This window comes from Pleurodeles waltl, chromosome 4_1 (genome assembly GCF_031143425.1).
Source record: "Pleurodeles waltl isolate 20211129_DDA chromosome 4_1, aPleWal1.hap1.20221129, whole genome shotgun sequence".
Lineage (NCBI taxonomy): Eukaryota > Metazoa > Chordata > Amphibia > Caudata > Salamandridae > Pleurodeles > Pleurodeles waltl.
In genome coordinates, this window is record NC_090442.1 from 72,899,287 (window position 1) to 72,922,054 (window position 22,768).

At 49.8% G+C, this 22,768-nt stretch overlaps 1 protein-coding gene across 4 annotated transcripts in view; it reads left to right on the forward strand.

Moving 5' to 3' along the window:
• Positions 1-22,768, forward strand: part of ST3GAL3 (ST3 beta-galactoside alpha-2,3-sialyltransferase 3) — an 807,542-nt gene that overhangs the window by 592,568 nt on the left and 192,206 nt on the right. For all 4 annotated transcript variants that reach the window (XM_069227820.1, XM_069227817.1, XM_069227819.1 and 1 more), the window contains 2 exons: positions 506-601; positions 12,050-12,236. In XM_069227820.1, coding sequence (XP_069083921.1) covers positions 506-601; positions 12,050-12,236 — 283 coding nt within the window. The remainder of the gene's footprint in view (positions 1-505; positions 602-12,049; positions 12,237-22,768) is intronic.

The following is a 22,768-nucleotide window of genomic DNA, read 5'->3' on the forward strand; positions in this document are numbered from 1 at the left end:
AAGTGCAACTGTTGATATAAAACTGTAGAGTTTTCTGAACAAGTTCTGCGATTAGTATACAGGTCAAACTATTCTCAAAATGAACCGCAGACTGTAGTGTAATTCTGACTAGTACTCCTGACTAGTGTTTTACTTGTACAGTTCCATTACCGATTAAAAATAAAACAAGAGTTCTTGAATACAGAAAAAACCTTGGATTGTAATTTTACCATCTAACATGAAACTGAAGCAGGTATGTACCAATGAGTGAATGAAATAGCATTTCCAATTTTCTAATGTTTCAGGCATTTTAGTGATTTGTCTTAATTTCAGAGATTTGCTTTTTTTTCACTTGTATTCCTTTTAATAAATAGTTTTTTGTTCTGTTTCTATTCATTTTTGAGTGAACCGACATTCTTTTCATCTGCATTTCATTTACCTGCCTTTCTGTGTGTGTTACTTTGCTTTCCCTTTTTCCTGTCGCTCACGCCGTCACACCAATATTTTCCTTTTCTCCTCAACTTAGCCTGAACTGCCGGCGGTGCATCATCGTGGGCAATGGCGGCGTGTTGGCCAACAAGACTCTGGGGGCCAAAATCGATGCGTATGAAGTCGTCATCAGGTGGGTCTTCCGTCCTACCAACAGCTTAGCCTTAAAAAAAGGTAGAAATTTAGTTTGAGTGAAAGATGTGGGGCTTCAAGTTTTTCAGAAAGTTCAGAAAATCTTTTTTAAGCCTTTAGTTTGCTGGTGTAGCACAGTGAAAATCCTTGCACGTGGAGTGGCCTACCTCCGAAACGTACCTGTATTGCATGGAGGTGAGACAGTCAGTAGCTGACCTAAAGCTGCTGACGGGCCGGTAAAGACTGAAGGTCTTTGAAAGTTGTCCGCAGTGGGGTAGCGAACATCATGTCAGCGAGTTAGAATATTATGGAATGGGACCATTCTTTAACTAGATGCTATGATGTGTTGCACCTTGAAGGTGGACATGATATGAGCACAGCGTTTCGCTTTGAGTATGAGCTAGGGAGTATGGTTATGAAATCTCTGGGGTGTGCTTTGATACTTTTTGTTTTTTTTACCACTATATGGATGGAATTGAAGTAGTCCTGCCGTGTAGTGACCACCATAGTAGCGCTGGTTATAGGTGAAAAAGTCTTGGAAAAGTGAGGATTCCACATTTGGTGTAGGTGGTGAGGTGCATCCTGGCCATTACATGACCTTGTGGTGTTGAATACTGATCCCCTTCTAACAGGACTCCCATGTTATGTGGCTTCTTTACCAATAGTGTGCATGGGTACACCATCTGTACGCTTCCTTTACGAGTATGACTACCGTCTGCTCGCAAGACCATGAAGGATTGACATTGATAGTAGCAGGAAGGTTGTGATGCAAGGATTGGCCTTTTTTACTGCCTTCTGGCCTTTCTTGTTCAAGTTGACTCCAGTAAAATAACCGCATTATGCCAAATGGGGAATTTCCTTTGGATAAGTGCGCATGTTCAGAATAACCTGTGAGCCGTGCTCCAAGCTATAAACATTGCCTTGTCTACTTCTAATTGGGTAGAACTGAGAAGCTAGACTATTAACACTGATGGCAGGCATACCTAGAGCCTGCAGTCTATAGGAACACACGTAGGAGCATCTTTAGAACTTTGAAATTAATATACTAGTTGTGATAATTGACATGCCAGGCTATAAATCATCGTATCAGGTATCTTACTCCTCCTGCTGTCTTGTGAGCTCACAATTTTGATGATTTCAGCCTTGGATTTTGTCCACGCCAAATATAAGGTCTAAAATTTAGGTTAATTTGAGTTAACAGTCACTTTGGTATCTGGAGTAGTTGCGTCCCAAAGACATAGTTAAATCAGGGTGCAGTGATCATTTTGAAAGTCTGTACTCTGCCTCGTAAAGTAATGTCTAACTTTCCTCTTTTTATAAAGTTTTGTTTGGTTTGAGTTATTAAAAGTGACAGATTATTCTCAACCATCTTCACTAATCCTCTATTGCTGCGGGTATCAGCACACCACGGTTGGTCAGCATGAGCAGAATATCAACTGCATAGAAAAAAAGAATTTGACCTGGCCAGTATCTGTATTAGCTTGGATTAGCTTGGGTTGGAGAAACTGGGTGTAAGACCATTAACAATAGGAGAGGTGACCAATATCCTTGCTGTGCGCCTCTTTTGATGGGTATTGTTCAAGATAGAAACCCCCCACAATTAATGTCAGCAAACGATTCATATAGCCAGCACAGTCTGGCTCTGGTCAGTATTTTAATTCCACCCAATAAAAATGCCTTATTTGCATCAAGCGAGATGGCAGAGGCCTGTGATGGGGGAATCATTCATGTGCCTTGTAAGATGAGCAAGCATCCTACTGTGGTTCGAAGATGACCTCCTCAGAACGAAGCCAAGTTGGGATTCGTGGACTAACGTGTAGGCAGTCTGCTTGCCACAACTTTTTGCCGGTACCTCTTTGTCTTGAAGATATTGGGCGCTAATTAGTGCAATCTAAAGGGCCCCTTCCCTCCATGGGTAGAAGGGTAATAGCAGCTTTGTTGGATGAGGTTCTCACGGAGCCCGTATTTTTAGCTTCTTGGAAAATCCTAAGTAAGAGTGGTACAATGAGGGGTTCCCTGAAAGCAATCCTGTCCCTTTGAGCCTAAGGTCGGCCTGGCCTAAGAAGCATCCGCCTTCTCCGTGACTGTGAGAATCAGTGGTAGAAGAAGCTCCTCTTCCTCGTGGTAGGTAGCCGAATGGTGGAATCATAAAGCGACTCATGCGAGGCGATAAGACGCTCAATGATATTAATGGGGCGTGTCAATAACCAGGCACCTGTGGCTCCCTGAGGTGTCATTGGTCTGCTAAATGTCTCCTCGTTGTTTCCCTTGATCAGGTCTATACAGTTTTACCAATGCTCACTCTGCCACCTTCGTGAAGAAGGAATTAAGGTGGTCCTTAGCTGTTACCAACAATTGCCTGCTTGAAAGGGAAGGACCTTGTAAATATCATTCATTCAAACCCTTGATGTTGTTCTGCAGTGTGGGTTGGGCATTCTTCCATTGCAGGAGGCCTTACGATCTGGCCTCTGTGCAGCCCGGAGAGTACCCACGAAGGATACAGGAACTCTGTTATCGACATAATATGTACAGACATGCTTACGTTTATCCTTGTCTTGCTGTGTAAGCAAGTATCCACGTGCTTGGTTGGGGCGGTGGTGATGGTGCAGTAAGTCCCAATGGCACTGGGTTGTGGTCCATTAGTTCACCCTCCAGTACATCACTTGGTGCAACCTTGGACGTTAATCGTCCCTCTAGTAAGGAACAAAATTGCATTGCGTGCCATGTGGACATGAGTGAAACGTATGGTGTCTGTTGGAGGGGTGCAATAAACGTTGGTCTTCCCAATTTTGCGAGATCATTCATCATGTCCCACAGACGTGCTCGATAAGTGCCGTCACATGGTTCTGCGCATCCTGACCTATCAAGGACCGGATCCAATGCCAGATTTCAATCTCTACTGATAATTAACTGTGTTCTCTCAAATCCAGTTTCTAACCTAGCCAGCTAAGACCATAAATGTTGTTGATGTGTTTGGGGAATATGCTTTACCTATAATCAAGATTTTGTCTATTATGTTTAATATTACAAGTGCTATGCGGTCCTCAACATCAGTCCACTGTCTGAGAACTCTGTGTGGGAGCAGTTTATTGATAGCCTCTGCCAGACCATACTTCTTACCGCTTTTTTCAAGCTCCTGGTGCAGTTCCACTCGCATAGTTCATTCTGCTACTGCTAACTACCTTTATGACCCGGCCCCTCAATTTTTGTGATCCCTCTACGAAGTGGTATGTTTCCTGAGTAAGAGTGATGCCCGTGAGTTTGATGTTCAGATATTGTAGGGTTTTCTCCTTTTGATGGAGTGTGAGGTGGAATTAACATTCACAGCAATAATGGATAGTGTTGTACTCATTGGGTACCGAGTGACAGAAGTATATCTATGCGGAAAACGCAGTACACAAAATGCCTTTGTATGGTAGATAACTGGTCACATCAGCAGGTGAAGTGATGAACAATGCATGGCCTGTAGAATGAACAGGACACTGATTACAAATCAGAAGAAACCTAGTGGGCCTAAGCAACTGTGCTCAGATCTCCTGACTGTGGGTTTCGGTCCGGCACCTGTGCAACCGGGCACCATTCGCTACACTTGGGTGGCATAGAATGCACTTAAATTACTGGGACATTGATGCTGGTGGCCATGTCTAAGATGGTCCCGTATTTAGTCCTAGTGCCCTAAAATGTGGAACAAGAGGGATCCCCTATCTGCTATATTCGAGGCTGCCAGTGAAAGGAACCCTCTTCTAAATTGTCTGTGATTTAACCCACTGTTGTGTACAGGTGATCCCTCATCTAGCGGTGATACAGTTTAGAAGGACTGGTACATTACTCTAGTATTATTCCAACGCTCAATCATTGCCCCGTGATAGTTCATATTATCAGTGGTCACGGTTGTCATCCTCCTCTTCTTGATTCCTTTTCAAAAGCGACCTTGGCTTCTCCCTGTTAATTGATTCCACAGTTTGGTGGAGCCCGGCTCTGTCGCATTTCCCTCTCATGACCCCAGTCGACTTCTCCTTAGGGCTGGTGTACCTCCAGTGGCATAACTGAGAAATTTGTTGAGTGATGTCTAATGAATCTTGGTGTCTCTGAGCAGTCGCATTCATTGCGGGGTCCTTTAGTGATTGAAAAACAAATAGTCTAATTCCTCTGCCTCACTAAATTTCGTGGTTTTCTCATCCAGTGTAACCATGCTGCGAGCACTGTCTAAGCCTCCAAACCTGGTACCACATTTCCACACTCTAGGTAGAAGAGAGAAAAATTTCCTACATCTGACATTCATATCAGATGAATAGTCTACAGTGAAAATGACATGTCGGCTATTGAATTGATATGGCCCCCCTTTCTTCGGCTCTTGCTGATAACATAAGGCATAGGCTATTATTGTGTGTGTCTTTCCTTCCTTGGCTGCAGTTCTCACTCTGATCTAACGTGCCCTTAGGAATTTGAGTTGTTCCTTAAGATATAGGTTCAGAAGTTGTGGAAGCAAGTATGAAAGAACCTCGAGCATGTTGTTGCCTTCTGCCTTTTCGGGTGTACCATATATTCCAGTGTTAGATTTCCCGCCGGACATTCCAATTTGGTCACTTACTCCTTGAAAACCATGAAGTCTCTCACCCCCAGTTGGGGAGATGATCATATATGGATTCAGTGTCTGGAAGCAATTTCTGAAGTAATGTCAATGCTAGCATGGCAGCAGCTGCATTCGTTTTGGTCTTGAAGGGTCCGCTTATGAAGGGGACTGTCGGAGTCTCATGTATGGTAACGAGGTCTGGGTGTGAATCTAGCAGCAGTGCCAGGGCAGCGATGATGGTGGTGTAGCAGAGCTCTATCAGAATGTGGCCATCTTGGTCGCGTCCACGCTCCGCCTCCCTGGAATCTGTTACAGTCTGCAGGTGGTACAAAAATAGAGGCTGAGCCTGCCAGACGGGGGTTCTAGATTGCTGGTGCAGAGCTCGCCTAATGCATTCCTAAGGCTCTTGTAGCGCATGAGACGCTAAGACGCAAGGATGTGGAGGGTTGGAGCCAGCTGTCCTCTCCCTTTTCTACTCTTTTGTTGCCTGGACACACGCAGGTTAATAGGTTAAACGCACAGGTTAATGGGTAGTTATATTGGGAGGCCTCTCCCTTTCTTGTGCCCTTTTTAATTTCCCATGTAGTAGAGTCACAACTCCACTTCCTGCTGTAGATGAAGACTTGGTTGGACCAGTCTCAGAGGAATAAGCAGAAGCCAAACTGCCCAAATCCCAGTCCCAGAGCTTGACCTTTGGAATACACAAACTCTGTCTGTAGGTAGAAACTGCCAGCAGTAGGGCAAGATATCTTTCCACTAGAATCTGAGGTCCCACACCTGTGGAGACCAAGAAACGTTCCTGTATGCCAGAGTTGGGATCACTAACTGCAATCTCCCCTTTGGGCCAGGGACCTGGACTGTCTGCACTCTACCAGGAGAAGATCCTCCTTAGGCCTGGCTCGAGGGAAGGAGCTCAACCACTGCTAAGGAGGGTTGCTTGAGATGCAGATGCTGTCTAGAAAAGAACAGGGTTGTGAGGAGCTGAGGCAGGAAAAATGTGAAATTGCAGCTGTCACCTGGGAAAGTATCTCCACCACCAGTAGATCGGAGGGACCTTGAGGTAATTATGCTCCTTCAGTGAGCTCAAAGAAATAGAGCACCTGAGATCACTGGCTACTCAGTGGACCAAAGTTGTGTCCCATGGCCTCTCTGCAAAATGCGATGTAGAACGTGTGGTGGCTTGGCCCTGGTACACCACAAAAGCAGTCCGCGGTCATCTCAGAATGAGACAAATCTCAAGACGCTTGCCGCACACCATAACAGTCACAGTGAGGGACAGTGACTTCAGCCTTTGTTGGATTCTCTGATGATACGGGGGGGGGCTTTCTTCATTTATATGATGGGATTTTTACCTTGGCCTGAGAAAGATGCTCCCAACCCTTACTGACCGCAACAGGCTCAGCCTGCAGAGGCTGAAGACTAAAGAGGCCTCAAGTGTAAGGTACAGTGCAAAGACGGGACACTGCGTGGAGAGCTGCTTAACCCCCCAGCCATCTATCATTCTTTCAGAGGGAGTGGATGGGAAACCCAATCACAGGGTTTCTTCCTTTTCCTCTGCGCGGTCTCGCGTTTGGGGGCTGTACTCAATGAGCTGTTTACGTAGCATCAACTACCCATATCTGTTAAGAAATTACCTTATATTGTGTTTGGCATAACATTACCCTCCAATATTTTGTGTGCTGTACTATTTACCATATCATTGCCATCTGATTCTTTGTATACCGTGTTGTGTGGTTGAAGTAAGATACTTTTTCTCTTGAAAGCATTGACTGGACACTGATTTAATAAACAACTATAAATGTTTGACTGAATTCTGATTTCCTAACCCTACACAATCTCAGAGTAAGCCTTGGACTACTGGACTTCACAGCTCTGATAGCCAAGTGCTAAATAGGTGTGCTTGGTGCTTGGTTTTGGGCTCAGTAACATGGTTCGGTCCCAGGACGCCAGTGGTAAAAGGTTCAGATAGGCAGAGTTTGAGACCAGGAATCTCTTGCCCACCCTGGGACTACAGCATGTTCCCACTGAGACCAAGAGAGTCAGAAGACATTACAGACCTTGGTCTCCAGTGTCTTTTCGCTCCTTGCTAATGTTGCGTCTGTGCCCCAGGTTGATCAGGACTGTTACAGTATATCATGTAACAGATTATTGGGGCAGGAATGGCTGTGATGTTATGACTGATTCTGGCGCCGGTCCACCAGGAGGGTAATTTTAATAATTCAGCACTCCATCATTTACAAGTTATCCTCACACCTGTTCATCAAGGCCCCCACATTCTTGTTTGTGGACATAGCTGTTTCCACCTCAAAGTGCCACCCATATGTTCACTGTTGTAGCCCACATTGGCTGTACCTTCCGCCCTTGTGCAGAGGGGCTATGATGAAGCTTACCACCTCTGGGTGGGAGAGAGCTTCCATCCTTGAATACATCTATCGTTTTCAGGAGACTTCACGTGAGGTCTTGCTACTTTTAGTCTACCTAGGCCTCCCTGGTTCAATATGTTATCGGTGAACCAGTCACTTTCATTCCTGCTGCTAGGGATAGTTTTGTGAGCCTTGAAGGAACCAAATTAGTAAAAAGTGCTGGTGACCAGTATACTAGAAATGAAATAACCTTTCTAAGAAGCTTATCATAGGTGAAGACTTGATGATTTTAGTGTTTGTTTGAGTATATTTAAATTAAGGATTGTAGTAGGTGCCACCTTAGGCTTTGTGCATAGTTAATCTTTGATGTCGAAGAATTGATAGGTTTTATCTGACCAGGAGAAAGGGAAATGAGTTTGTGATTTGGAGTTCTTTGATCAGTGAGAATGGTACATCCAAGCTGTGGCCTCTAAGGTGGTTCAGTGTATTCATCATTGAGTGAGGCTTAGGCAGTCCATATCATGGAGGATTCCTTGAGCGTTGGTCTTCAGCCCAAATGCTCAGGTCAGTCTGTGTAATTGAAAGGATGTGGTTTGTTTGGATTAAGAGGTCATCCTGAAAGGTAGCAGGCTCACAGGAGGGTGGGGAATGGTGATAAATAGCATGCAGGAGAAGGGCAGGTGATGCATATAACTACTAGTTGTCATAAGCAGTGACTTGTATTTCCCTCCAGACATTTCAAATCTTGTGAAGGAGGGCTACCATATTACTCTGCCCCACCCCCTACTTTAAGGTAGACAAGATACAGACCCAGTGGTGTCAGGTGAACCAATATCTCTGTGAGAGCGAGGATGTTGATGGATCATACATCCATTCTTCTGGTAGGTCTTGCATTAAAGAAAGCCCATGCAAGAGCGCTAGGTCTAGGAAGCTCATACACGGTAGTCACTTGTGTTTGCCAGAGTGAGCTGGCTCAGACTGATGTTTTTACCACTGTTGTAAACCTTGGTGGTCTCTGGGCATGATGAAGGACATCTGCATTTTGAACTTGCATTAATTAGTGACAGCAGGACATGTCTTCATCTTCCGGGGCCCGAGGATCATTATCTGGTCCTAAGGGTTTCATGCAGTTTGCCTGTGGGGGCCCTCCAAGAAAGGTAGGCTGTGCTGTGTGTTTCACCTTGGTGTAGGCATGCTGTACTTGTTAAAACTGGTGAACGCCAGGAAAGCGTGATTTGCTTAGATCCTGATTTTTCCCTATTTTGGGGTAAATATTATTTTATGACCGTGCACGAGGGTAGTGATCCCACTACCATGGACTGCACTGCTATGAGGGTTTGGGGCACACTGCTAAGAGAGACATGAACACACTGCCAAGGAGGGTTTGGGGCACACTGCTAGGAGACACATGAACTCACTGCCAAGGAGGGTATGGGGCACACTGCTAAGAGAGATATGAACAGACTGCCAAGGAGGGCCTGGAGCACACTGCTAAGAGAGATATTAACACACTGCCAAGGAGGGTATGGGGCACACTGCTAGGAGACACATGAACTCACTGCCAAGGAGGGTTTGGGGCACACTGCTAGGAGTGATATTAACACACTGCCAAGGAGGGTATGGGGCACACTGCTAGGAGACACATGAACTCACTGCCAAGGAGGGTTTGGGGCACACTGCTAAGAGAGATATGAACACACTGCCAAGGAGGGTTTGCAGCACACTGCTAGGAGACACATGAACACACTACCATGAGGGCCTGGAGCACACTGCTAAGAGAGATATGAACAGACTGCCAAGGAGGGTTTGCGGCACACTGCTAGGAGACACATGAACACACTACCATGAGGGCCTGGAGCACACTGCTAGGAGAGATATGAACAGACTGCCAAGGAGGGTTTGGGGAACACTGCTAAGAGAGATATTAACACACTGCCAAGGAGGGTATGGGGCACACTGCTAGGAGACACATGAACACAGTGACAAGGAGGGTTTGGGGCACACTGCTAAGAGAGATATGAACACACTGCGAAGGAGGGTTTGGGGCACACTGCTAAGAGAGATATGAACACACTGCCAAGGAGGGTTTGGGGCACACTGCTAAGAGACATATGAACACACTGCCAAGGAGGGTTTGGGGCACACTGCTAGGAGACATCTGAGCACACTGCTAAGGAGGTTGGTTTTGGGGTACACTGCTAGGAGAGATATGAACACACTGCCGAAGAGGGTTTGGGGTGCACTGCTAGGAGACATCTGAGCACACTGGTAAGGAGGGTTTGGGGGCACACTGCTAAGAGAGATATGAATACACTGCCAAGGAGGGTTTGGGGCACACTTCTAAGAACACACTGTCGAGAAGTGATTGGAGGACATTGCTTGGAGAGATCTGAACACGCTGCTGAGAGTCATATGAGGACACTATTGGGGGAAATGTAAAACACATTGTTACCAGAGATATGAAGATACTGCTAGGGGAGGGGTTTGGGACACACTGATAAGAGAAATATGAACAGACTGCTGAGGACTGATTGGTGGGCACTGCTAGAGGAGATGTGAACTTAGTGCCGGTGAGGGTTATATATTAACATACTTCTAGGGAGGGTTTGGGGCACACTGCTAGGAGGGATATGAAGACAATTCCAGGGAGGGATAGGGGAACACTGCTAGGAGAGATGAACACAGCTGAGGAGGATTAGAGGTACACTGCAAGGAGAGATCTAAAGTAAACTGTTGATCATGCTTGAGGGACGCTGTCTCTATGGTTTTCGAGGTCACAGTTCTCCATTGGGGTAAGCTTTGGGGTAAACTCCGGAATGGTAAGAAGTATACCGTAAGAACATGAAGAACACTGACAGCAAAGCTTTCGACTGCACTACATGATAGAAAGTGAAGCACATTTAATGATATAAAGCACGCTGTCAGCAAGTGCTTGGCTTACGCTGTTAGGTTATGGAGCTCACTCTCAGGGTGTGGAGCACACTGTCAGGGTATGGAACTCACTCACTGTCAGGATATGGAACTCACTCACTGTCAGGTTATGGAGCTCACTCACTGTCAGGGTATGGAGCTCACTCACTGTCAGGGTATGGAGCTCACTCACTGTCAGGGTATGGAGCTCACTCACTGTCAGGGTATGGAGCTCACTCACTGTCAGGGTATGGAGCTCACTCACTGTCAGGGTATGGAACTCACACACTGTCAGCGTATGGAACTCACACACTGTCAGCGTATGGAACTCACACACTGTCAGCGTATGGAACTCACACACTGTCAGCGTATGGAACTCACACACTGTCAGCGTATGGAACTCACACACTGACAGGGTATGGAGCACACTGTCGGGGTATGGAGCACACTGTCGGGGTATGGAGCACACTGTCTGGGTATGGAGCACACTGTCGGGGTATGGGACACACTGTCGGGGTATGGGACACACTGTCGGGGTATGGGACACACTGTCGGGGTATGGGACACACTGTCGGGGTATGGAGCACACTGTCGGGGTATGGAGCACACTATCAGGGTATGGGACACACTGTCCGCGTATGCACAGTGACGGGGTATGGAGCACAGTGTTGGGGTATGGAGCACAGTGTTGGGGTATGGAGCACACTGTCAGGGTATGGGACACACTGTCAGGGTATGCACAGTGACAAGGTATGGAGCACAGTGTCTGGGTATGGAGCTCACTGTTGGGGTATGGAGCTCACTGAGTAGGGAACTCAGTGTTAGGGTATGGGATACACTGCCAGGGTATGTAACACACTGTCAGGGTATAGAACACACTATCAGGGTATGGAATTCACTGTCATTAAGGACTTAGAAAGTCCTGTCTGTGTACAGTACTCACTGTCAGTAAAGGCTTGGAACTCACTGTCATCAAGGGCTTGTCACTAAGAGTTTGGAACATACTGTTATTATGGTTTGGAAATCGCTATCAATAAGGGCTTGGATCTCACTGTCAAGGGATTAGAAAAGTCTCTCGGGGTTAGGAACTTAGGGTCAGTAAGGGCTTGACACAAACTGTTAGTAAGGGTTTGGTACACACTGTCAAAACTAAGGGTTTGGAACACATTGTCAGAATGTAAGTTCCCTGTCAGTAAGGGTTTGGAACTTACTGTCAGTAAGATGGCATACACTGTCAGTAAGGGTTTGGTGCTCATTTAAATGACAGTAAGCACACTGCCTGGAAGGCTTTCAGTGCCAGGAAGGATGGCATTAAGGATATCAAACACACGGTCAGTAAGTGTGTAGAGCCAACTACCAGCTGCTAGAGAGGCTATGAATGGCACACAGTAAAGATACGAAGCAGAGGCATTTGGACCCACATGAACTGCTACCCCCTTTAGAGCACGTGAAAGCTCCTTCGTGCCACCTCATAGCAGGTGCTACTCATGGGTACCCTTCTGTACTTTTAGGATGATGCTGATAAGACCTTCCGTCTGTAGGGGAATGCAGATGCCTGCTGCAGGAAGAATGCTAATGCCAGTTCTCTGCTGCTTCCTTCCAGGTTGAACTCTGCACCAGTGAAGGGCTACGAGAAGGATGCGGGTAGCAAAACGACCATGAGGATCACCTACCCTGAGGGAGCGATCCAGAAGCTGGAGCAGTACGAGAAGGACTCCCTCTTCGTCATGGCCGGGTTCAAGTGGCAGGACTTCAAGTGGCTGAAGTACATTGTTTACAATGAGAAAGTGGTGAGCCATTGAGATTAAATATCATTAGAAATCATGACATGGTCAGCCTTAGGATATCTGCTCTTCTTCTCTGAGGCCCTTAAATGTGCCATGGGGAGCTCTAGTACTGTTTAAGCACAAGGTTGTGGTTGCTGTGGTCCTCCCAGTGGTTCTGTACTCTTGTGTTGTGATTGCTGTAGTAATTCTCCTGGTGGTTCAGTAGTCTTGTGTTGCGGTAGCTGTCGTCCTTCTCCTGTTGGTGTTGTGGTCTTGTGTTGTGGTTGCTGTGGTCCTTCTCCTAGTGGTGCAGTGGTGTTGTGGTTGCTGTGGTCCCACTCCTGGTGGTGCAGTAGCCTTGTGGTTGCTTTGATCCTTCTCCTGGTGCAGTAGTCTTGTGGTTGCTTTGGTCCTTCTCCTGGTGGTGCAGTAATCTTGCGTTGTGGTTGCGGTGGTCCTACTCTTGGTGATGCAGTAGTCTTGTGGTTGGTGTGGTCCTTCTCCTGTTGGCGCAGTGGTCTTTTGTTGTGGTTGCTGTGGTCCTTCTCCTGGTGGCGCAGTAGTCTTGTGTTGTGGTTGCCATGGTCCTTCTCCTGGTGGTGCAGTAATCTTGTGTTGTGGTTGCTGTGGTCCTGCTCTTGGTGGTGCAGTAGTCTTGTGGTCGCTGTGATCCTTCTCCTGGTGGTGCAGAAGTCTTGTGTTGTGGTTGCTGTGGTCCTACTCCTGGTGGTACAGCAGTCTTGTGTTGTGGTTGCTGTGGTCCTACTCCTGGTAGTGCAGTAGTCTTGTGTTGTCGTTGCCATGGTCCGTCTCCTGGTTGTGCAGTAGTCTTGTGTTGTGGTTCTTGTGGTAATTCTGCTGATGGTCTAGTAGTCTTGTGTTGTGGTTGCCGTGGTCCTTCTCCAGGTGGTTCTGTACTCTTGTGTTGTGATTGCCATAGTAATTCTCCCGGTGGTTCAGTAGTCTTGTGTTGTGGTAGCCGTCGTCCTTCTACTGTTGGTGCAGTGGTGTTGTGGTTGCTGTGGGCCTACTCCTGGTGGTGCAGTAGTCTTGTGATTGCTGTATCCGTCTCCTGGTGCAGTAGTCTTGTGTTGTGGTTGCTGTGGTCCTACTCCTGGTGGTGCAGTAGTCTTGTGTTGTGGCTGCTGAAGTCCTTCTCCTGGTAGTGCAGTAGTCTCATGTTGTGGTTGCTGTGGTCCTATTCCTGGTGGTGCAGTAGTCTTGTGTAGTGGTTGCCGTGGTCCTATACCTGGTGGTGCAGTAGTCTCGTGTAGTGGTTGCCGTGGGCCTTCTCCAGGCAGTGCCGTAGTCTTCTGTTGTGTTTGCCGTGGTCCTTCTCCTGGTGGTGCAATAGTCTTGTGTTGTGGTTGCCGTGGTCCTATTCCTGGTGGTACAGTAATCGTGTGTTGTGGTTGTGTGGTCCTTCTCCTGGTGGTGCAGTAGCCTTGTGTTGTGGTTGCTGTGGTCCTGCTCCTGGTGGTGCAGGTGTCTTGTTGCTGTGGTCCTTCTCCTCTTGGTGCAGTAGCCTTGTGTTGCGGTTGTCATGGCCCTTCTCCAGGTTGTGCAGTTATCTTGTGTTGTGGTTGCCATGGTCCTACTCCTGGTGGTGCTGTAATCTTGTGTTGTGGTTGCTGTGGTCCTACTCCTGGTGGTGCTGCAATCTTGTGTTGTGGTTGTCATGGTCCTACTCCTGGTGGTGCCGTAGTCTTGTGCTGTGGTCCTTCTCCTGATGGTGCAGTAGTCTTGTGTTGTGGTTGCTGTGGTCCTTTTCCTGCTGGTGCAGTAGTCATGTGTTGTGGTTGCCGTGGTCCCTCTCCTGGTGGCGCACTAGTCTTGTGGTTGCTGTGGTCCTTCTCTTGGTGTCACAGTAGTCTTGTGTTGTAGTTGTCATGATCCTACTCCTGGTGGTGCAGTAGTCTTGTTATGGTTGCCGTTGTTCTTCTCCTTGTGGTGAAGTAGTCTTGTGTTGTGGTTGCTGTGGTCCTTCGCCTGGTGGTGCAGTAGTCGAGAATTGTGGTAGCCATGGACCTACTCCCAGTGGTTCAGTAGTCTTGTGTTGTGGTTGCCGTGGTCCTTCTCCTGGCAGTACAGTAGTCTTGTGTTGTAGTAGCTGTGGACCTACTCCCAGTGGTGCAGTAGTCTTTTATTGTGGTAGCCGAGGTCCTACACCTGGTGGTGCAGTAGTTTTGTGGTATGGATTCTCTGGACCTTCTCCTGGTGGTGCAGTGGTCTTGTGTTGTGGTAGCTGTGGTCCTACTCCTGGTGTTGCAAGTTGTCTTGTGTTGTGGTTGCTGTGGTGCTTCTCCTGATGGTGCAGTCGTCTCATGTTGTGGTTGCCATGGTCCTTCACCTGGTGGTGCAGTAATCTTGTGGTTGCCGTGGTCCTTCACTTGGTGTGGTGTAGGAGTTTAGCTTAGCTTCGGCTTGCAGGCCTGTGCCCTTTTACCTAGGCTAACATACTCTGTTTATTATTAATTTTTGTTCATTTTAGCAGTACTTGCAGTTCTTGCAGTTGTTGTATTTTATAAGGATTTTTTTTTTTTATAATCAGTTGCCATTACGTGAAAGCGTCATTATCAGTAATGTACGTATTGGATTGTCATCATGTTCCTTTGCTTCATGTTAGACAAGAACAGAATATGAACATGTCAGGCATTTTGTTGGGATATTGACGATCCAAGTTTGCGCACACAATCTAGCTCTTAGGTACACACCCACATCAGGATGTCTGCACAGATATAAACTTGGGATTTATAAAAACACTTTGTGAGACCAAGGTCATTAGAGGGGGTTCCACCCAGGATATTCCATCCATACTGCATGTCAATTTGCAGCGGACCTCAGCCTTTGTGTCTCTACACTGCCTGATTTGGAAACTGGAGGCCGACCTTGTTCTAAGGTAACTGCGGTTGGGGCTTCTCATGAACATGGCTTGGGTAGATTAGGTTTATCATACCTTGCTCCCTTTAGGGTAGGCAATACGCTTTAGGGAGGAATTTGTATATTCATGTTTATCGCAAAATGTTGGGATTGTTCCTATCCACGTCGCTTATTCTCACAACCCTGATTTTGTCTATTGTCATTATCCTAATCATTGCAGCTCATGTATTTTATTGTGGATTGCAGTCTTTTCAACGAATGTATTGAGAACTGTTCTGCATCTTCTTTCTTGCATATGTTTGTAAGAGACTCATTTCTAATGAGAGAAAAGGGTATGACTTGTTGCACTACAATTTCCAGAGAGAATTTCAGAGTCCATGTTCTAGGCTGCCAGAAATCACCTTTACTGTTTGTGTTTTGGTGAGGTGCAGCTCGAAAGTCGGAAGGGTTGGGCTGACAGCTGCCAACTGTTGTGGGAGTGATTGTCGCCTACAGTCAGAGGTGCTGCCGCCCCTAATCCAACAGCTTTGTAGAAATACAAGGATCCTTACGACACTTGTGTTTTGGTAGTCATGGACGTACTCCCGGTGGTGCAATAGACTTGTGTTGTTGTTGCCATAGTAATTCTCCTGGTGGTACAGTAGTTTTATGTTGTGGTTGCCATGATCCTTCTCCTGGTCCTGCAGTAGTCTAGTGTTGTGGTAGCCATTGACCTACTCCCAGCGGTGCAGTAGTCTCATATTGTGGTTGCTGTGCTCCTTCTCCTGGTGGGGCAGTAGTCTTGTGTTGCTGTTGTCCTTCTCCTGGCGGTGCAGTAGTCTTGTGTTGCTGTTGTCCTTCTCCTGGCGGTGCAGTAGTCTTGTGTTGCTGTTGTCCTTCTCCTGGTGGTGCAGTAGTCTTGTGTTGCTGTTGTCCTTCTCCTGGTGGTGCAGTAGTCTTGTGTTGTGGTAGCTGTGGCCCTTCTCCTAGTGGTGCAGTAGTCTTGTGTTGCTGTTGTCCTTCTCCTGGTGGTGCAGTAGTCTTGTGTTGTGGTAGCTGTGGCCCTTCTCCTGGCGGTGCAGTAGTCTTGTGGTAGCTGTGGCCCTTCTCCTGGCGGTGCAGTAGTCTTGTGGTAGCTGTGGCCCTTCTCCTGGCGGTGCAGTAGTCTTGTGTTGCTGTGGCCCTTCTCCTGGCGGTGCAGTAGTCTTGTGGTAGCTGTGGCCCTTCTCCTGGCGGTGCAGTAGTCTTGTGTTGCTGTGGCCCTTCTCCTGGTGGTGCAGTATTCTTGTGTTGCTGTGGCCCTTCTCCTGGCGGTGCAGTAGTCTTGTGTTGCTGTTGTCCTTCTCCTGGTGGTGCAGTAGTCTTGTGTTGCTGTTGTCCTTCTCCTGGCGGTGCAGTAGTCTTGTGTTGCTGTGGTCCTTCTCCTGGTGGCGCAGTAGTCTTGTGTTGTGGTAGCTGTGGCCCTTCTCCTGGTGGTGCAGTAGTCTTGTGTTGCTGTGGTCCTTCTCCTGGTGGTGCAGTAGTCTTGTGTTGCTGTGGCCCTTCTCCTGGTGGTGCAGTAGTCTTGTGTTGCTGTGGCCCTTCTCCTGGTGGTGCAGTAGTCTTGTGTTGCTGTGGTCCTTCTCCTGGTGGTGCAGTAGTCTTGTGTTGCTGTGGCCCTTCTCCTGGCGGTGCAGTAGTCTTGTGTTGTGGTGGCTGTGGTCCTTCTCCTGGCGGTGCAGTAGTCTTGTGTTGTGGTTGCCGTGGGCCTTCTCCTGGTGGTGCAGTAGTCTTGTGTTGCTGTTGTCCTTCTCCTGGTGGTGCAGTAGTCTTGTGTTGCTGTTGTCCTTCTCCTGGTGATGCATTAGTCTTGTGTTGCTGTGGTCCTTCTCCTGGCGGTGCAGTAGTCTTGTGTTGTGGTGGCTGTGGTCCTTCTCCTGGTGGTGCATTAGTCTTGTGTTGCTGTGGCCCTTGTCCTGGCGGTGCAGTAGTCTTGTGTTGTGGTAGCTGTGTCCCTTCTCCTGGTGGTGCAGTAGTCTTGTGGTGGCTGTGGCCCTTCTCCTGGTGGTGCAGTAGTCTTGTGGTGGCTGTGGCCCTTCTCCTGGTGGTGCAGTAGTCTTGTGGTAGCTGTGGCCCTTCTCCTGGCGGTGCAGTAGTCTTGTGTTGTGGTAGCTGTGGCCCTTCTCCTGGTGGTGCAGTAGCCTTGTGTTGTGGTTGACGTGGGCCTTCTCCTGGTGGTGCAGTAGTCTTGTATTGTGGTTGCCGTGGCCCTTCTCCTGGCGGTGCAGTAGTCTTGTGTTGCTGTGGCCCTTCTCCTGGTGGTGCAGTAGTCTTGTGTTGCTGTGGTCCTTCTCCTGGTGGCGCAGTAGCCTTGTGTTGTGGTTGCCGTGGGCCTTCTCCTGGTGGTGCAGTAGTCTTGTGTTGTGGTTGCCGTGACCCTTCTCCTGGCGGTGCATTAGTCTTGTGTTGCTGTGGCCCTTCTCCTGGTGGTGCAGTAGTCTTGTGTTGCTGTGGTCCTTCTCCTGGTGGTGCAGTAGTCTTGTGTTGTGGTAGCTGTGGCCATTCTCCTGGTGGTGCAGTAGTCTTGTGTTGCTGTGGTCCTTCTCCTGGCGGTGTAGTAGTCTTGTGTTGCTGTGGCCCTTCTCCTGGTGGTGCAGTAGTCTTGTGTTATGGTGGCTGTGGCCCTTCTCCTGGTGGTGCAGTAGTCTTGTATTGCTGTGGCCCTTCTCCTGGTGGTGCAGTAGTCTTGTGGTGGCTGTGGCCCTTCTCCTGGTGGTGCAGTAGTCTTGTGGTGGCTGTGGCCCTTCTGGTGGTGCAGTAGTCTTGTGTTGCTGTGGCCCTTCTCCTGGTGGTGCAGTAGTCTTGTGTTGCTGTGGTCCTTCTCCTGGTGGTGCAGTAGTCTTGTGGTGGCTGTGGCCCTTCTCCTGGTGGTGCAGTAGTCTTGTGGTGGCTGTGGCCCTTCTCCTGGTGGTGCAGTAGTCTTGTGGTGGCTGTGGCCCTTCTGGTGGTGCAGTAGTCTTGTGTTGCTGTGGCCCTTCTCCTGGTGGTGCAGTAGTCTTGTGTTGCTGTGGTCCTTCTCCTGGTGGTGCAGTAGTCTTGTGTTGTGGTGGCTGTGGCCCTTCTCCTGGTGGTGCAGTAGTCTTGTGTTGCTGTGGCCCTTCTCCTGGTGGTGCAGTAGTCTTGTGTTGCTGTGGTCCTTCTCCTGGTGGTGCAGTAGTCTTGTGTTGTGGTGGCTGTGGCCCTTCTGGTGGTGCAGTAGTCTTGTGGTGGCTGTGGCCCTTCTGGTGGTGCAGTAGTCTTGTGTTGCTGTGGCCCTTCTCCTGGTGGTGCAGTAGTCTTGTGTTGCTGTGGCCCTTCTCCTGGTGGTGCAGTAGTCTTGTGTTGTGGTGGCTGTGGCCCTTCTCCTGGTGGTGCAGTAGTCTTGTGTTGCTGTGGTCCTTCTCCTGGTGGTGCAGTAGTCTTGTGTTGTGGTGGCTGTGGCCCTTCTCCTGGTGGTGCAGTAGTCTTGTGTTGCTGTGGCCCTTCTCCTGGTGGTGCAGTAGTCTTGTGTTGCTGTGGCCCTTGTCCTGGCGGTGCAGTAGTCTTGTGTTGTGGTAGCTGTGTCCCTTCTCCTGGTGGTGCAGTAGTCTTGTGTTGTGGTAGCTGTGTCCCTTCTCCTGGTGGTGCAGTAGTCTTGTGGTGGCTGTGGCCCTTCTCCTGGTGGTGCAGTAGTCTTGTGGTAGCTGTGGCCCTTCTCCTGGCGGTGCAGTAGTCTTGTGTTGTGGTTGCCGTGGCCCTTCTCCTGGTGGTGCAGTAGTCTTGTGGTGGCTGTGGCCCTTCTGGTGGTGCAGTAGTCTTGTGTTGCTGTGGCCCTTCTCCTGGTGGTGCAGTAGTCTTGTGTTGCTGTGGCCCTTCTCCTGGCGGTGCAGTAGTCTTGTGGTTGCCGTGGCCCTTCTCCTGGCGGTGCAGTAGTCTTGTGTTGCTGTGGCCCTTCTCCTGGTGGTGCAGTAGTCTTGTGTTGCTGTTGCCCTTCTCCTGGTGGTGCAGTAGTCTTGTGTTGCTGTGGTCCTTCTCCTGGCGGTGCAGTAGTCTTGTGTTGTGGTGGCTGTGGCCCTTCTCCTGGTGGTGCAGTAGTCTTGTGTTGCTGTGGCCCTTCTCCTGGTGGTGCAGTAGTCTTGTGTTGCTGTGGTCCTTCTCCTGGTGGTGCAGTAGTCTTGTGTTGCTGTGGCCCTTCTCCTGGTGGTGCAGTAGTCTTGTGTTGTGGTGGCTGTGGCCCTTCTCCTGGTGGTGCAGTAGTCTTGTGTTGCCGTGGGCCTTCTCCTGGTGGTGCAGTAGTCTTGTGTTGCTGTGGTCCTTCTCCTGGTGGCGCAGTAGCCTTGTGTTGTGGTTGCCGTGGGCCTTCTCCTGGTGGGGCAGTAGTCTTGTGTTGCTGTGGCCCTTCTCCTGGTGGTGCAGTAGTCTTGTGTTGCTGTGGTCCTTCTCCTGGTGGCGCAGTAGCCTTGTGTTGTGGTTGCTGTGGTCCTTCTCCTGGTGGTGCAGTAGTCTTGTGTTGTGGTGGCTGTGGCCCTTCTCCTGGTGGTGCAGTAGTCTTGTGTTGCTGTGGTCCTTCTCCTGGTGGTGCAGTAGTCTTGTGTTGTGGTAGCTGTGGCCCTTCTCCTGGTGGTGCAGTAGTCTTGTGTTGCTGTGGCCCTTCTCCTGGTGGTGCAGTAGTCTTGTGTTGCTGTGGTCCTTCTCCTGGTGGCGCAGTAGCCTTGTGTTGTGGTTGCTGTGGTCCTTCTCCTGGTGGTGCAGTAGTCTTGTGTTGTGGTGGCTGTGGCCCTTCTCCTGGTGGTGCAGTAGTCTTGTGTTGCTGTGGTCCTTCTCCTGGTGGTGCAGTAGTCTTGTGTTGTGGTAGCTGTGGCCCTTCTCCTGGTGGTGCAGTAGTCTTGTGTTGCTGTGGCCCTTCTCCTGGTGGTGCAGTAGTCTTGTGTTGCTGTGGTCCTTCTCCTGGTGGTGCAGTAGTCTTGTGTTGTGGTGGCTGTGGCCCTTCTCCTGGTGGTGCAGTAGTCTTGTGTTGCTGTGGTCCTTCTCCTGGTGGTGCAGTAGTCTTGTGTTGTGGTGGCTGTGGCCCTTCTCCTGGTGGTGCAGTAGTCTTGTGTTGCTGTGGCCCTTCTCCTGGTGGTGCAGTAGTCTTGTGTTGCTGTGGCCCTTCTCCTGGCGGTGCAGTAGTCTTGTGTTGCTGTGGCCCTTCTGGCGGTGCAGTAGTCTTGTGTTGCTGTGGCCCTTCTCCTGGTGGTGCAGTAGTCTTGTGTTGCTGTGGCCCTTCTCCTGGTGGTGCAGTAGTCTTGTGTTGTGGTGGCTGTGGCCCTTCTCCTGGTGGTGCAGTAGTCTTGTGTTGTGGTGGCCCTTCTCCTGGTGGTGCAGTAGTCTTGTGTTGCTGTGGCCCTTCTCCTGGTGGTGCAGTAGTCTTGTGTTGCTGTGGCCCTTCTCCTGGTGGTGCAGTAGTCTTGTGTTGTGGTGGCCCTTCTCCTGGTGGTGCAGTAGTCTTGTGTTGCTGTGGCCCTTCTACTGGTGGTGCAGTAGTCTTGTGTTGCTGTGGTCCTTCTCCTGGTGGTGCAGTAGTCTTGTGTTGTGGTGGCTGTGGCCCTTCTCCTGGTGGTGCAGTAGTCTTGTGTTGCTGTGGCCCTTCTCCTGGTGGTGCAGTAGTCTTGTGTTGTGGTAGCTGTGGCCCTTCTCCTGGTGGTGCAGTAGTCTTGTGTTGCTGTGGTCCTTCTCCTGGTGGTGCAGTAGTCTTGTGTTGTGGTGGCTGTGGCCCTTCTCCTGGTGGTGCAGTAGTCTTGTGTTGCTGTGGTCCTTCTCCTGGTGGTGCAGTAGTCTTGTGTTGTGGTGGCTGTGGCCCTTCTCCTGGTGGTGCAGTAGTCTTGTGTTGTGGTGGCTGTGGCCCTTCTCCTGGTGGTGCAGTAGTCTTGTGTTGTGGTGGCTGTGGCCCTTCTCCTGGCGGTGCAGTAGTCTTGTGGTAGCTGTGGCCCTTCTCCTGGTGGTGCAGTAGTCTTGTGGTAGCTGTGGCCCTTCTCCTGGTGGTGCAGTAGTCTTGTGTTGCTGTGGCCCTTCTCCTGGTGGTGCAGTAGTCTTGTGTTGCTGTGGCCCTTCTCCTGGTGGTGCAGTAGTCTTGTGTGGCTGTGGCCCTTCTCCTGGTGGTGCAGTAGTCTTGTGTTGTGGTGGCTGTGGCCCTTCTCCTGGTGGTGCAGTAGTCTTGTGTTGCTGTGGCCCTTCTCCTGGTGGTGCAGTAGTCTTGTGTTGTGGTAGCTGTGGCCCTTCTCCTGGCGGTGCAGTAGTCTTGTGTTGTGGTAGCTGTGGCCCTTCTCCTGGCGGTGCAGTAGTCTTGTGGTAGCTGTGGCCCTTCTCCTGGTGGTGCAGTAGTCTTGTGGTAGCTGTGGCCCTTCTCCTGGTGGTGCAGTAGTCTTGTGTTGCTGTGGCCCTTCTCCTGGTGGTGCAGTAGTCTTGTGTTGCTGTGGCCCTTCTCCTGGTGGTGCAGTAGTCTTGTGTGGCTGTGGCCCTTCTCCTGGTGGTGCAGTAGTCTTGTGTTGTGGTGGCTGTGGCCCTTCTCCTGGTGGTGCAGTAGTCTTGTGTTGTGGTAGCTGTGGCCCTTCTCCTGGTGGTGCAGTAGTCTTGTGTTGCTGTGGCCCTTCTCCTGGTGGTGCAGTAGTCTTGTGTTGCTGTGGCCCTTCTCCTGGTGGTGCAGTAGTCTTGTGTTGCTGTGGCCCTTCTCCTGGTGGTGCAGTAGTCTTGTGTTGCTGTGGCCCTTCTCCTGGTGGTGCAGTAGTCTTGTGTTTCTGTGGTCCTTTTCCTGGTGGTGCAGTAGTCTTGTGTTGCTGTGGCCCTTCTCCTGGTGGTGCAGTAGTCTTGTGTTGCTGTGGCCCTTCTCCTGGTGGTGCAGTAGTCTTGTGTTGCTGTGGCCCTTCTCCTGGTGGTGCAGTAGTCTTGTGTTGTGGTGGCTGTGGCCCTTCTCCTGGTGGTGCAGTAGTCTTGTGTTGTGGTGGCTGTGGCCCTTCTCCTGGCGGTGCAGTAGTCTTGTGGTAGCTGTGGCCCTTCTCCTGGTGGTGCAGTAGTCTTGTGGTAGCTGTGGCCCTTCTCCTGGTGGTGCAGTAGTCTTGTGTTGCTGTGGCCCTTCTCCTGGTGGTGCAGTAGTCTTGTGTGGCTGTGGCCCTTCTCCTGGTGGTGCAGTAGTCTTGTGTTGTGGTGGCTGTGGCCCTTCTCCTGGTGGTGCAGTAGTCTTGTGTTGCTGTGGCCCTTCTCCTGGTGGTGCAGTAGTCTTGTGTTGCTGTGGCCCTTCTCCTGGTGGTGCAGTAGTCTTGTGTTGTGGTAGCTGTGGCCCTTCTCCTGGCGGTGCAGTAGTCTTGTGTTGTGGTGGCTGTGGCCCTTCTCCTGGCGGTGCAGTAGTCTTGTGTTGTGGTAGCTGTGGCCCTTCTCCTGGTGGTGCAGTAGTCTTGTGTTGTGGTAGCTGTGGCCCTTCTCCTGGTGGTGCAGTAGTCTTGTGTTGCTGTGGCCCTTCTCCTGGTGGTGCAGTAGTCTTGTGTTGCTGTGGCCCTTCTCCTGGTGGTGCAGTAGTCTTGTGTTTCTGTGGTCCTTTTCCTGGTGGTGCAGTAGTCTTGTGTTGCTGTGGCCCTTCTCCTGGTGGTGCAGTAGTCTTGTGTTGCTGTGGCCCTTCTCCTGGTGGTGCAGTAGTCTTGTGTGGCTGTGGCCCTTCTCCTGGAGGTGCA